Source organism: Lonchura striata, chromosome Z, assembly GCF_046129695.1.
Source record: "Lonchura striata isolate bLonStr1 chromosome Z, bLonStr1.mat, whole genome shotgun sequence".
NCBI lineage: Eukaryota > Metazoa > Chordata > Aves > Passeriformes > Estrildidae > Lonchura > Lonchura striata.
This window is the reverse complement of record NC_134642.1, coordinates 54,733,544-54,748,160: the sequence shown is the minus strand read 5'-3', so window position 1 is coordinate 54,748,160 and position 14,617 is coordinate 54,733,544. Positions and strand designations below refer to the sequence as shown.

General features: G+C 33.5%; 1 protein-coding gene across 3 annotated transcripts in view; it reads right to left on the bottom strand.

Annotated features, from left to right (window-relative positions):
* Nucleotides 1–369: 369 nt before the first annotated feature.
* CEP120 (centrosomal protein 120) overlaps nt 370–14,617 on the bottom strand; it is a 40,103-nt gene continuing 25,855 nt past the window's right edge. For 2 of the 3 annotated variants that reach the window (XM_021546195.2, XM_021546197.2), the window contains exons 19-21: nt 13,894–13,992; nt 3,801–3,946; nt 1,120–3,136 (exon numbers count right to left, since the gene is read on the bottom strand). In XM_021546195.2, coding sequence (XP_021401870.1) covers nt 2,896–3,136; nt 3,801–3,946; nt 13,894–13,992 — 486 coding nt within the window. In that variant the 3' untranslated portion in view covers nt 1,120–2,895. Of the gene's footprint in view, nt 587–1,119; nt 3,137–3,800; nt 3,947–13,893; nt 13,993–14,617 lie in introns of those variants that run through there. The other variant, XM_021546196.2, reaches the window with a different exon arrangement.

Genomic DNA, 14,617 nt, shown 5'->3' with positions numbered 1-14,617 from the left:
TCAAAGTTTCCTCATGCAAAGTGAACTGCAAGTTTTGGGCCCAAATCCTAAGATAGATGATGCTGGAACTGATTTGACATGGAACTGACACCCTTGCCACCTGGGTTCACAGAAACATATCAGCAAGGGTACGTGGTTTGAAATAATTCCATCAGCTTCCTTAGTGAAACCTGGGTGCAATAAAATCAATAGCACTTTGCTGGAATTCCTCAAGGGTCTAGCAGTCGCTCCTCTTCCTGTTTTCTCTGGCCTTTGGAACCAGGACTGAACGTCTAAACACAGGTCTCACTTCCAGCAGCCTTTATTTTATTGAGCATCTGTTTGAAATGACATATCTCATCATGCAATGAAGAAAGATTAAGATGCAAATTTTGAGACGTTTCTGATTAAAAAAATGGTACTTGGTCTTTCCACTGAATAACTCTAAGCTCCAAAATGGCTTTGAGGTAATAAAAAGGCAAATGGAAAGCAACATAAAAATTTTCTTTGAAAGACAGTAATATTGAGCTGATGTCTGCTATGAATATCTACTACAAACATGTATTTTGCTTTTGGACTACTTCAGACTGAAGCAGAGAAGATTGATCTGGAAAAAATGAAATAGAAACATACAGCTTAGATTATCGATAATTTCCTCATTATAATACAAACAACGAACACTAAGAGTAATGATTATAAACCAAAACATATTCTATGCAAGTTGTTTTAATAATCACAACATTTATGCTTTGCACCTTGTAAGCTGTGATCTTTCAAGTGGCTAAATGGACCCAAGTAGGTTAAATGATGAAGTTTATAAATGTTTTTAAAAAACAAGCATTCTGTGTTTCATTTTACTCAGTATTTGGTTTGCGAGAAAAAAAACTTAAGTTTCTTTTTAAAACATACAGCAACATGATTGTAATTTTTTACATATGCCACAGAAGAGACTCAATTAAAACATTAATTATTAAAATAAACCAAAAAGTGAAATTAACTTTCATACACAAGTTTATTATTTTATAGATTCAAGCACTAAAGACTGTCATATGACTGGAAATAGTAAATAAAATTATTTGCTCAAATCCATAGTTAAAAAAATAAATGTAAAGTTGAAAAATAGATGTGAAGTCTTTAATATTTACTTGAAAATTGAATTTTATTTCATAAAATAATACACCCAAAAAGTCATAAAATGCCAGTTCAAAAACCAACCAGTTATGAAAATTTAGTCAACATTGTTTTTGCAATATTTAAGTCTCAGGCACCCTCCAGTGTCTAGAGAAGAAACTACACAAGTAAGCAAGCATTTGAAGAAAAAAAGTTATGAACAAGTTTTCTTGTCAAGATAGAAGCTTTCCACATAATTTAAAATAATTGCATATAACCCTGCATCAGTTATATCAGGATATCATACAGCATGATGTAAACAGTATTTGAAAACTGCATTTCATGGATTTCTATGGGACTTAAGAGGGTGGTATTTTCTTTGTTAGTGGAGAGGGATCTCTAAGCATACTACTTAGAAAAATATATTTACAAAAGCATTTTTTATGAAGCCTGGTATTGGTAAGTATTCAAGTATTCCTCAGGGAATATGGTCTCAATGTTTATACAGCTTGTTTATAACTTTTCTAAGGAGTCTAAATGAATAGTTTATTTAGCAGGACCTACACTCATGGTAAGGAGGAGAACAAACAATGCATGGAGACCTAAATGCCCCTTCTCCCATTTTATAATTAATACTACACAAAACAGGAAGGTCGCACGTATACAAGCTTCTCTATGATAGTTCACTGATTTTATTAAAAATCCCAAATCACTATTTTTTTTTTCCACCAGTATCTTCGTTCATTCTAAAACTAATAAATCATAAGATGATTTTTGTACTTGACATTCAAATGGAAACAGTAGTGACTACAGGAGATGCCTAATGAATTGACAGTGTTGTATGTTACTGTTACTAGGTAAATCCTAACAGAAATTGAAGGAAAGCTGGAAAACAAAAATTTTTCAATTGTGCTTATGGACAAACTAACATTAATTATGAATTTCTCCCTTGCACGCTGTTTGTACTTCCACAATCAAACAATTTAAGTGGTAATGAGTTAACGTGTTCTGAAACACGTCTTAAGTAACTTGACTTGGAAAAGATCTTGTTTCATGTTTGTGTTCAGAATTATGGCTTCAGGTATCTTTCCTCATTAGGGATTGATGTAAGAATGCATGTATACTTCTGAATAAGGTCTTCATCTTCCTGGGTATAGCCTTAACAGAACATGTGCAAAATTGCTAGGGCAACCCTGGACAATCAGGCTAGTTAATAACTCATTCAGCTTCAGTTTCATAAGGTTTGATTTTCCCCCTCAAATTTAAAACCTTGTATCTTAATTACTACATAAATTAGTTATGGTAGCTGCAGTCAGAGAAGCAAAAATTTATTATTTGTCATTTAGTAAAAAAACTAACATTGAGTCAGTGCCTTAGTTCTGTTCAGAATTAGGAGATTTGTCAGAGAAAACAGCCGATGTTCTCCCTAGTATAGCTGAAGAGATATTTTTAAAAACTGAATGACTAAAAACCTCTTAGAATCAATATTAAAAATAAGCCTAGTCAGGGTGATACAAGAAGAGGCAGGAAACATTTCAGAAGAGCGTACACAAGATAAATATATTTACACATGCACACAATTATATATATATATACATATGAGTATAAAAACACTAAAAACCAGTCATTTGCCCCATAAAACTTAAAACTGTGCTTAACTTGACATGTTGCAAGCACTTACGTGACTTCAAAGAGAGCTGACCATAATGTGCAAAACAAAGCATGATGTTATATATTTCACAAAGTACTATAGGCTTATACAAGTCACTCTATTCAGATTTTGGCTCTAAAACTTTTTGCATGCTTTTAAATAGTGATGTTCCTTTTTGCAATAGCCTCTCTGATTTGACGATCTAGTTCACTTACAATATGGTCTTCATTATTATAGACTCCAGTTCTTAGCAGGGTGTCCCTCTCTTCTATCAGACGAGAAAGGTAATCATCTGTATTCTCATTTAGTTTTCTACAATGAAGACTATCCATTCTACCAGCAGAATTATCTCTAGCATCCTGTAATTTCTTTCTCTCCTCTTCTTGTTGTTTTAGCCTGATATAGGTAAAATAAAAATAATTAGAGAATATTAATCCCCACTTTGATTATCTTTGTATTAAGTCTTTAGTTTATCAACTGAACTACTAAGTAAAATAAAGAAATCTGTAAAAGGTAAAAAATTATTCTGTCTCTCGGGAAAACACCTATGACTAAAAAGAAATATAGTACTTAAATATTAACAAAATCTTTTGTATGTGCATATGTAACTATACTTGCTACTAAGGCTTCTGCTTCATAATGTAAACTGTACTCAAAAGGGTGCAACATACAAAATTAGTGCAGATTTTGGAGGACAACCTTAGATAGATTTAAAATTTTAATGTATTCAAAATAAGGATAAAATATGCCTTGTTTTTTCTTAACACAGCAGCTATGCTTAGAACTGAACGTTCAAAATAGACAAAAAGTTTGGTGCTGTACATCTGTGACCTTAACAAAAAATAAACTATGTGGTGTTAAACATGGATTTTTCTATACTGCTGTACCGCTCCATTTTACAAATATGCAATCTTTACCTAAGGGACACTAAACTGTGTTCTTCCACTGAACTGACAGTCAATTTTGATTTAATTGAATCTTCTCCTGTTTTGAGACTCGAAGCAAGAAAATAGAAGGAAAGGGGACAACTGGGGAGGCATCTTACAAATATTTTTTATACCTGTTAAGTTCATTTCTGATATCCTCCAGCTCTTGTCGGTCTGTTTTTCCCAGCTCTTTTTCTTCTGCTGCCAAATAGCGCAATCTCATGTGTTCGAGCTCTTGTTGCTGCCTTTTAAGATGAGCCATTGCATTTTCTTGTTCCCGCTGTGTGGGAAAGGGTGAAGACAAAACTCAGCCGACTGTGTGATTACATGTAAAAGTGCTAATTACAGTGACAGAGCAGCACTTTAGGAGTGAAGTCATGACAATTACATCTCCAGGAATATTAGAAATGTAGGAGCTAACAGAATGTCTTAGCTAGTGGTATCTATAATGCAGTAAGACCACTGACTATCACCATCACAGAAAACCTGTCCAGGCTGGATCAACTGCAGCCCAATAACAGATATCTTCCCATTAACAAAATAGTAAAATTCTTAACAAACCCTCTTACTAACTCTGGCTTAAACTGGTAGACATAAAACTTACAGTTCTGGAACTGCTCAAGCTAATCAGATTTATTTCTTGACCCTATGGCATATGAAATAATTTTTTAAGAAAATAAAAGCTAAATAGCTGCAGGAAACTTCTATCATCAGCCCCATAGTGACTAGTACCAAAGCTTCAAGAACTTCTCTTCAAAATTACAACTTGTGGTTAAAAAATAAGCCTTGGAAACAAATTTCTGGCAAGGTGTCCTTTTGCATTTGTATAGTACTACGTAAAATTTTCGATAACTTTGTGGTTTGCTTGGCCCTAATTTTAAAGCTCTATACAGATACTAAAAAAACTAAGGTTTGAATCCATTACCACTTAATGACATTAAAGTGGTTTAGTAAACCTGGTCCTCTCTCCACTTATTTTCCTTCCTATCATTTTCCATATGACCTTGTGCACTGACTGAGTAGAGTCAGTCTCACACCCAGAATTAGACAAACGACTAGTAGTTAAAAAATAAGACGGGGTTACACAAACATCCTGGATCTAGGCATATCGTGAAGTGCAAGTTTATATTTGCAATTCTGACATCGCTTTCATCTGAAGTGTTTGATTATTAATACAACCCATATATATTTATTATGTGGGTTAAAAAGAGGTAATTGCTTTGTTTGATATGTGTAAGCATATTATTTACACAGTCAACTTCATAATATTTGAAAGATTTTAATAAGGCAGTTTCCAGATGCCAGTGTACACTCCCTGTTGATGATAAATAATGGGCAAGAAAAATCTGAATTTCAAAAGGAATTGATATTAGAAAAAAGACTTCAACTGTTAATGTGAACAGGCAACACAATTGAAAAGCACCTAAAAAGAAATCAACCCTAAAGACTCTAAAAACTTTGATTTTATACTAAATTTAATACACCAGCCTGCTAAATTAAATGTTAAAACTTCAGTGAGACAGGTTATAAATCTTGAAGAACATATTGCTAAAGAGATACATACTAATAAAAAAAAAAACCAGAAGCAAGAATCCTGCCAAAGAGTCTACAGCTGATAGATGACTGAAGCATTAAAAAAGCACTTGGTGAAGATAAGGCCATAGTGCCTCCTTCCCCATCAAGAATTCATTGAAGAAGGACATTCCCATGTGAGGGAAGCCCTTTTTTTATGTGGAAAAGGGTTGGAAAATACTGTAATAAAACCTATTCTGCATTAGTCTGAGAATATCTACAAATACATACAGGATATGCATGTATTTGTAGATGAAACAAGTTGCTTAAAACAAGGTACTACAGACTGCTGATATTTAGAATTTTCAAGAATTATAAGGTAATCCAAACAAAAAGTTGTGACACTGACTGGAAGTTAGTCTTAATCCATCACCAATACTTGTGTTTACACAACAAAATAATTTTTCCAGTTTTTATTTTATTCTTTCTTTAAATAGAGGCCTTAGAAATACCCAGAAAGTACCAGCAGAACTTAACTTCCATAGTGGCCAAATTGGTTGAAACCATAACTAAACCTGAACCTAACAGGTTGTAGGGGTATACAGGAAGAACTAATCTAGCTTTTCTATGAAATTCACTCTTCCCAGCAGTCTTAAATAACCCAACTGAACACCACACTAAAGAAACCTCCTACCAAACACACACTTAAACAGTCACAGCAAAAAGCACTCCCAGCTGACTCAGAGTTTCGAACACCAGAGAAAGGATAGCAATTGATCATCTCCACAAGAGCAAGAAAGTGAAAGTGGAATTCCACAAGAATCTACCCTTCAACATATTCATGAATGAAGAAATCACTATGGACGTTTGCTGATGATACAATGTAAGTCAGAAGGGAAAAGGTGGATGTGTAAAGAGTGGGATATTATGGGGACAAAAATGAAAAGGAAACAGTTTGAAAAGGAAACAAATAAATAAAGAATATATTCACTATTAAGGAATATTAATGTCTATTAAGGACATTAAAGCCTGAATGCAATTGCTGGCTCACAATGTATTTAACTGACTGACTGAGGGCTGCTGGAGGTTATTCAGCTATTCAAGCTGTGTTTCTAGATCTTGTGCATCTACTGCCCAACTCTGTATGGACCAGACTGATATTTCACATCATTTCACTAGCTGGGTCTTTCTCACCCAATGAAAAGTATGGCTGAAACTCAAAACTAGGTATATTTCAACTAGAGACATGGTTCAAGTTATTAAAATAATGGAAATTAATCACTTAAGTAATATACTTGAGCATGCAAGGAGCTTCTTGACCACAGAAAGTTTTGAATGAAGATAGACATTTATGCTTGAAAAAAATACTCCATATAAAGTAGTACTGTTGAAGTATTTGAAACAAGAGGCAGAGAGTGGGTTTTGTTGGGTTTTTCTTCTCTTAAGTCCCAGCAAATATCCCAGTGGTATTCTCTGGTTCCCAGATATGCAGATAGGCAACAGTACCCAGAGAGTAAAGCCACATTTCAAGTATAAAACAGGCTAAAAAGAAGAATGGAATAAACAAATTATGAGGAAGAATGGAATTATCCTAAATATTTTGGTAATTGGAATAATATAGAGTTGTTTATTTTGCTAAATGTAGGTAGTAAGAAAAAACACTGAGCATGGTCTTGTCTTAAGCAGGTTGCCACAAACCCAGCTCAACTTCAGTTAACAGAACAAGTACATTCATTGACAGTCAATCTGATTACCTCAATTACATAGAATCTAGAAGCATGAGGACAAGCTAATATTTACTTCTTTTTGAGACCATCAATCCCTATTCTCAGTGTCCCCATTCAATTCCTAACCTAAATGCTTTACAGAGTTAAGCAAATTAAAATACCACTGTTTCAGGAAAAAAAAAAAAAAAGTTGTGACTTACACCTTAACTCAAACACGAGATCTAAAATTTTGATTATGTTCAACCTCCTTTGTGAAGTCCTATTTAGTCTCAGGGGAGGAGCTTTTGACCTAGAAATTTCTAGTTCTCTCTCTTTACAGGTAAAGAATCCAGTAATTCAGCCTGGTGATTAGCTACTTCTCCTGATTAGACAACATGTATAAGAAACTTAACACAGATATCACTGAAGAGATACAGTAACCCCTGCATATCCAAATTGTGGTTTTGAAATTAATTTGTCTAGTACATCCTGGCTTTCTTGTTGACATTATCTAACAGTGGTAATAGCCTTGAAGGACTCACAATAAATTATATAAGAATGTAATTTACAAGAAACTTACTCATCTGTAGGAAAACCATCTTATTACTGTGGAGGATGAGACTGACACTTTCCTCTTAGGTAATGTCAAAAATTTAACTCTTTTACACAAGAGAGCATTTCTAATTGCCATTGTCTCTTTTATAAGCCTTTCAGCTTACTCTGATTTGTAATAGTATTAGTTTCAGTTCAAGAAATATTTTTGCAGATCATGAGATAAGGATTAATTTTAGGAAACTCCTTATTCTGCAATTCAGTTTATTCATGCTTTCATTGTCCCATTTTAAACTAGGGGTTTAAAATGTCATGGGAAGCTGGGGTAATACTCTAAGTCTGTACAACTGGTGTATCTCAGTAATTCCATGAGACAATTAATTTTGGAGGTACACTGTGCAAAAATTGACTGAAAACTAAATACTGCAAAACTAAAGCAAAACACAGTAACACTTGTTACTAGGACAGCAATGCTTTCACATAAACAAAAATCATCACATAGCTGATGGACTACACTGAGTAGTAGCCTTATAATCCAGTCCTTCAGTTTTTGAAGTATCTTACTCAGATCTATGAGGGAAAATTTTGAAAGTGCTCTTCCATCTGCACAGCAGAAGAAAGGCATAACTGCATGCTGGCCAGAAGCAGCATGTGGGACCACAGGTTTCATGTCATGCTGATGTGTTTCTGTTTGAGGCAGGGAAGTTCAATGATCAATACAATTCTGCTGCTCAGCAACACAATCACAATAGCAAAATGAGAGCAAAAAAAGGCATTTTGGCATTTTAGACTAGCTCAAAGAAGAGGTATATGTTAGAAGAGTGCTAGAATAGCTAGAAGTATACCATCTATACTAGTATAGTTTAGAAGTATTCTTAAGGCTAATAGAACAATGTCTGAAGCTCGATATATCAGACCAGAAAGAGGACACACTACTCTCAGTGCTTTCATATTAATCAGATTGGTCCTTTATGCCCTCACTGAATGAATTAATTTCAGAACAATAACTTTTTAAGAAATATCTTTAATAATGTTTAATTAAACGTAGAAAAAGACAACAGAATGATGAAAAACCAAGAAGAGATGAAGGAAAAGCAAGGCTTTGCTGCAGAATCCTTTGTTCAGTTCCTGTTCCTTTTGATATTCTTCTCTGGAGAAAAATTCTATCAAAGAAACCCAACAAACGAAAAACTAACCCATGTCACTAGTGAGCATGCTCTTTGCTAGGGATAATAGTCCTAGATTCATAAGGAAGCAAGATTAAATATAGTGTGCTAAATTCTTGTTTACTCAGTAGAGATGTTTATCAGTACATTTTGTCTCCAAGCTAATATTTGGCTAGGAATTCCCTTCAGTAAATGTGATTTGATCTCTAATTTGACTACTAATAGAATTGTGATAAAACATGGCAAATATTTGGTACTTACTTATTTCGGGTATAGAGGGCAACGTCCAGATTAATTTAAATCACTGCAAGTCAAGAATTTTAGATGTGTGCCACACTATGGCCCTGAATAGCAACACTTAAGCTCAATAATATTAAAAAAATAAATATCAACATTTGTTGAAGCAAGATTTTCCTCCCATTCAGCTCATGACAGTCTAGTTTGGAAAACACACACTAAAACAAGTGAGAAGGAATTCTTTAATAATTTAAAGAGTGTGCAATTTACATTACACACTTCATAATATGTGATTTTCAAATGTCTTTCCCAACATTAGTCTTTGACTCCTTTAAAAAGTCTGTCATAAAAATTTGTAGGGTGCATAATAGAAAACTTGTTCTGTGTATACGATTCATAGAAGAGCATGAGAAGCCCATTTCCTAATAATCCATCAATACAAGAAGACAGCAATGGATTTACAACAGTTTGATAAGAAGGGAGGTATGCTCACTTTAAATTAATTTTTATACAAGTTTGTTATAATATGTTGAGAGACCACAAAAAGACTATTTTGTTATGGTAAGAGAGAAGGAAGGATTTTTTTATTAATCTCAGTGATGAAACTGGTGTAATTTTATCAGACACTCATGTATTAAATCCATGACAATGTAAAAATCAACTGAGCAACAAGCACTCTTTTTTAAACAGAGAATTAATGAACCTCTACTGTATAATAGGACTTGAAATGCAGCAGAATTTCTTTTGAGATGTTTCAAATTAAAAATCCAGTATTAATAAAACACTTCTGCACATTTACTTCATGCATAAAATTAAGTCCAACATTGCTAAATGCCCTTGTAACTTCTTAATTTTATTATGTGTATACCGAAAAATTGAGTTATAATTGAATACTTGGTATTCTTCAAGTGCATCTCAGTGCACACAAGTTTAAACATACATGCTACATGCTGAAAATTTTCAGTCAAGACTTTCTGGCTAACTTTCTAAACTTTACTCCTGTAATATATCCTAAAATAAGGAACATTTCAGATGTATTCCCAACTGTTTATTTCAGACCATCAGGCTATTTCAAATCTCCGTAAGTATTACCACAATTTTTGTTTCTAAACATTTTGCATTCTTAAATTTTATCTAAGGGAACACTCCAGAATCATCAGTTGCTGGACTAAAGGCAACTTTGTGAACAGAATAAAACCTACCAGAAACTCAAAACACATGGAAATATATTATACTTGCACCATCACCCAATCATCAGCCACTATCCCACAGTAAGCAGCAACAGATAAATCAAGAATATCATATGCAAGAACATCAAGAATTATCTCTGCAATAAGTATTAGTTGGTCCAGGTACCTTCTCCTGCACTACTTTCTCAGCATTGCTAGTCCTGCTATTCCTCTTACTCCTTTTCCTTCAGCCCCCCCCCCCCCCCCCCACCTCCTTAAATAAAACTCATTGACAATATTCCTTTCACTTATTGATTTAATATTTTTCCTTTCTCCTCCACAAACAAATCCATACCAATCAAGTCTGCATTCTAGTTATCAGATAATTTACTTCAAGGTTTTACTAATTCTCTTCATCAGACTTCATCTCTAATGTAGTGATTGAGAAATGCAGTCCTGTTCCAGAAGCTTCTATGGTGGAAATCTCAATCACATTTTGAAAGTTATGATACTACAGAAATATCAGCATTTAACAAAAATTAACTGATAATAAAAAACCATCAAAATTTGAATTATAATCAGATCATTAAGGAACCACCAGGTGCTTTAGTTAAGAGGCTCTTAAATCAAGGAAGCACAATCTTTATTTTGCCATAGCTGCCTATAAATCCAAAAGGGAGATGTAAACATACATACACTAGACTAAACAATGGCTAAATAGCAGCCACTATTCACTCTCCCACTCATACATACCATGCAAGCCTGTGGGAAAAACTTACAATTGAAGTTAAGGAACTCAAGTAAAGTTTTCTGAAAATAACCCAGAGCTGACAAGTCAGTAGGAGAGCCTGGATGATTTCAAGACACAGTTTTTAACCAAGATTTACACTTTCAACTGTGGGGTTTTTTTTGTGTGCGTGTGTGTGCCTTTTATTTTTTTTTTTAACAAAGATTTACATCCTATCTTTGGCTAAATTAGCTATAAATTAATCACTTAAGTAATATACTTGTGTATAGAACTGAGTGGATAAACAAGATACTGGACATGACAGAATGAATTGTCAGCCAGCCAATATGGTCTATGCTCTTTTAAACAAATATCTCAGTGCTGGTTCTAACAGATCTGTAGGACAAAACACATAAGAAAACTTATAAAAATACTTCTTTGAGAACATTGGATGTTTTTTGAGATTTTGGCTATATAGATTAACTGAGATAATCAACTGCTGAAAATGACATAAATAGTGAGGATTCCTCTGAGAAATAGTGGTCACACAAATGAAAAAAAAAAAAGTAAATCTCATCTGTAGTATTTAGATCATCTAATCAGCAAACACTGAAATAGTTTTTGGACTCTCCAGAAATTATATCTCCAGAAACATTTACCTGGGTGCACAGATTATGTAGCTAATTTGATGACATTTTTGTCTCCCTAAACATTGAACAATTGAACAACTGTTATAGTTGAACAGCTATAACAACTGAAGTATTAATAGACTTTTACTGAGTAACAGAGAAAAGTAAGCTAGGTGAAGTATATTGTCACTCAATTGTACAAACTGTTTAAATTTAACTAACTTCTGTGTTTTCTAAGTACAGGTAAATATGATGTTTGTGTGCCTTCCTGTACTTCAGTAAAACTGGCACTGTGTTTAGCATTCAAAGTCCTTCCCGTGGAGAAGCTTAGATCATATTCTATTAACAGTCCCATACTTAAAGTTATGTGCTGTGTCTCATATTCTGCAAAATATAAAACTATCCCAGATGTGTGCCAAGAACTAGTTCCAAAGTAAAAGAAAGCTTTTTAATTAAGGAAACATTGACTTTTATGGTTGCAAATCAGAAGAGCATTTTACTAAATGCTTAGTCTGTAGATTATGCTTCTTTAATTCACAAATTGACTGCACCAGGTCACCTTTAAGTAATGGAAATTGCCATTTAAACATATTTTTGGCAATGGGCACAAAGCATTAGATCTCATTTCCAAGACTTACCAGCTGGGTTTTGTCATTAACATTTATTAACAATCTAAGATACGGCTTTCAGCGTCTAATCCTCACTACACAAATGTTTTGTATAGTTCTCTAGAGAGCTTTGGTGTGACAAATTACTGGCAGAGATTGCAGCCCTGTGGCTATTCACCAGAGGCAACACAAAAATTAACATGGTACTAATCCAATTCAAACAAGAAACTGGGCAGATTATGCACAATTGCACAAATCATCTGAACTACAGCAAATCTAGAATTCTTTAAGATACAGTTTCCAAATTTATATTTAAAACACAGTATTTTTTTTTTGTCAGATTTGCTTCAACTTTTATTTGGCTCTTTAAAGTCACTTAATACCTTTATCAATAGACTAAGTATAGATAGGAGTATAAAAACCACAAGAAACTGCTTTGAAAGGGTTTGTTCTGTTGTAGAAGTTTTAGGTAGCATAATTCTCTGTACATGCCAACTTATTCCATGGTTCAGACATTCATCAAGAGGTTCAGCTGAAACCAACATATATTTAATGAATTCAGCTCATTAGGTCTATGGTGATGAAATTTGTAACAAGAACCTGATAATGATATACATTAGTGTTAGTGTAGCAAGTGACAATCTTTGCTTTTATTCTACGGGAGTTTTAAAACACGGCAAGAAAAAATAGGCTGGGTATTTCATGACTGCTGAAGAAATCTTAATCAGAAGCATAAGATTTATATTCTTTCTCCTATCACCTTCTCAAGCATAGATGTTTCACAAAGTGGAGATGACTACCTTTATCACTCAGCAAAAAAGGGACAAATGAAAAATTGAAGACTACAAATGAAGGTTAGTTTTAACTTACTAACTAAAAAGTCATTGCAGTGTGCATCGACTCTCTTCAAACAGAAATACAGATTAAAGAAGCATTATAAATTAGAAGAACAAGGGCTTAACTCCTTATTCTCCAAAACCTGAATATTCTATCAGTAGAAATGAAGCAAGTACCATGATCTGTAACAACACCCAAAATTGTTTCTCAAGCTGGAAGCAGGTGTGAATACAGGCAATGAAAACCTTTTATTAAACTTGAATACTGAAGCTTTGTGGTCATGTCAAGGTTTCTTCATGAATCAATTTGGATTAAGAATGTACTAATTTGTTTGTCAGGGCCAATAGAAGTGCTAGCCATTTTTAAGCACATTGTTTAGCTAGTGTTTACTGGAATTAATGAAAGACAGATGACGACAAAACACAGCATGTAATACAGATTCAACAAAGATGAAACTGTTACTACTGCAAGTTTAAACAGAGTAATTTCAAGTCAAAAGTATATAATTGTATTTATATAGATGCCCACAGAGATACAAGAGCTCTGTTAAAACCTATCAGTAAAATAGCATGTCACAGCAGTATACAAGGTTAGGATTTCCAAATCACAGAAACATTTCATATCCAGTTTAAGATGAATGTATAAAATGAAGATAGCTTATCACAACTTAAACCCTTATTTCTAAAAGTGAAGATTTATTTCTCACCTTTACCCTTCATTATACTATTAAAATACAAAACCATTATTATGTAACTGACTGAGAAGTTTGGGATTGTAGCTAAATATTTTCCTGGAAGTGCTGACGCAGAATTATTTGGAATTAAATTAAACATTTTATTTTTCTAATCAAATCTGCTTTTAAATAGTTCAACCTTCTTTACAGGTCTGAGTCTTAGCCCTTCTTGAGTTCAAAGTCAAACAAGCCAGTCTTGCTGTTCTCATTTTTGTTAAAAGCCTAGCTGAGTTTTACTTTAAAAAAACAAACACTAATAATATGAAAACAGTAGGTAACAGGAACCCTAGCGGCTTCAAACATGACAATAATTTGGTTGTCTCATATAACCAAAAAAAAAAACCTGCCTACCTGTTTTAATCTTGCAAGTTCTTTCAAAGCCCTCGTCCATTGTTGTTTGTAGTGAAGCTTTGACTTGGTAGCTGACTCTAACTTTCTTTCAAGTTCAACCTAAAAGCAATTAAAATCATATCAGCTGAAGCAATAACAGCAGTAACAATCACTGAAAGATGTATATATACAAATGGTCTGGTTTAAGAAAAGTGTTTATGTAGCGTAATATACAACATCATCTAAAGCTGTTATACAATATAACATAAATATTATGGCACAAGAACATTTTCTTGTTTAAAATATAACCTTATTTTTATTGGATGGCTGCCTATACAAAAAGATTAGTTTTTAGCACTAAATCTGCTGATTAACCTTTACATTTAAGATTCTCAGATCAGCCATCCCCTCACCACTTTTTTATTTGAAGTAAGGTTATAAACACTAATTTAATGAAAAAGGTGGTGGATAAATCTCTCTTAAAAAGGTACATAGATTATTTTTTAGTTTGCTGATGGAAGATATGTCCTACTGAAATTCTTTTCCCTGAAATACTCATCTGCTCAAACCACTCTTTAAAATCTCTGTATCTAGTGTGAACCTATGATCTTACTGACTAAATAAACTTTTAAAAGTTTTTACTGTAAAAAATTAATTTTAAGACAATTTTTTTGCATAGATAAAAGACAAAATATTTATGAAGCACACAAAAAACCAATATGAAATAAAGTATTTTTCACATATT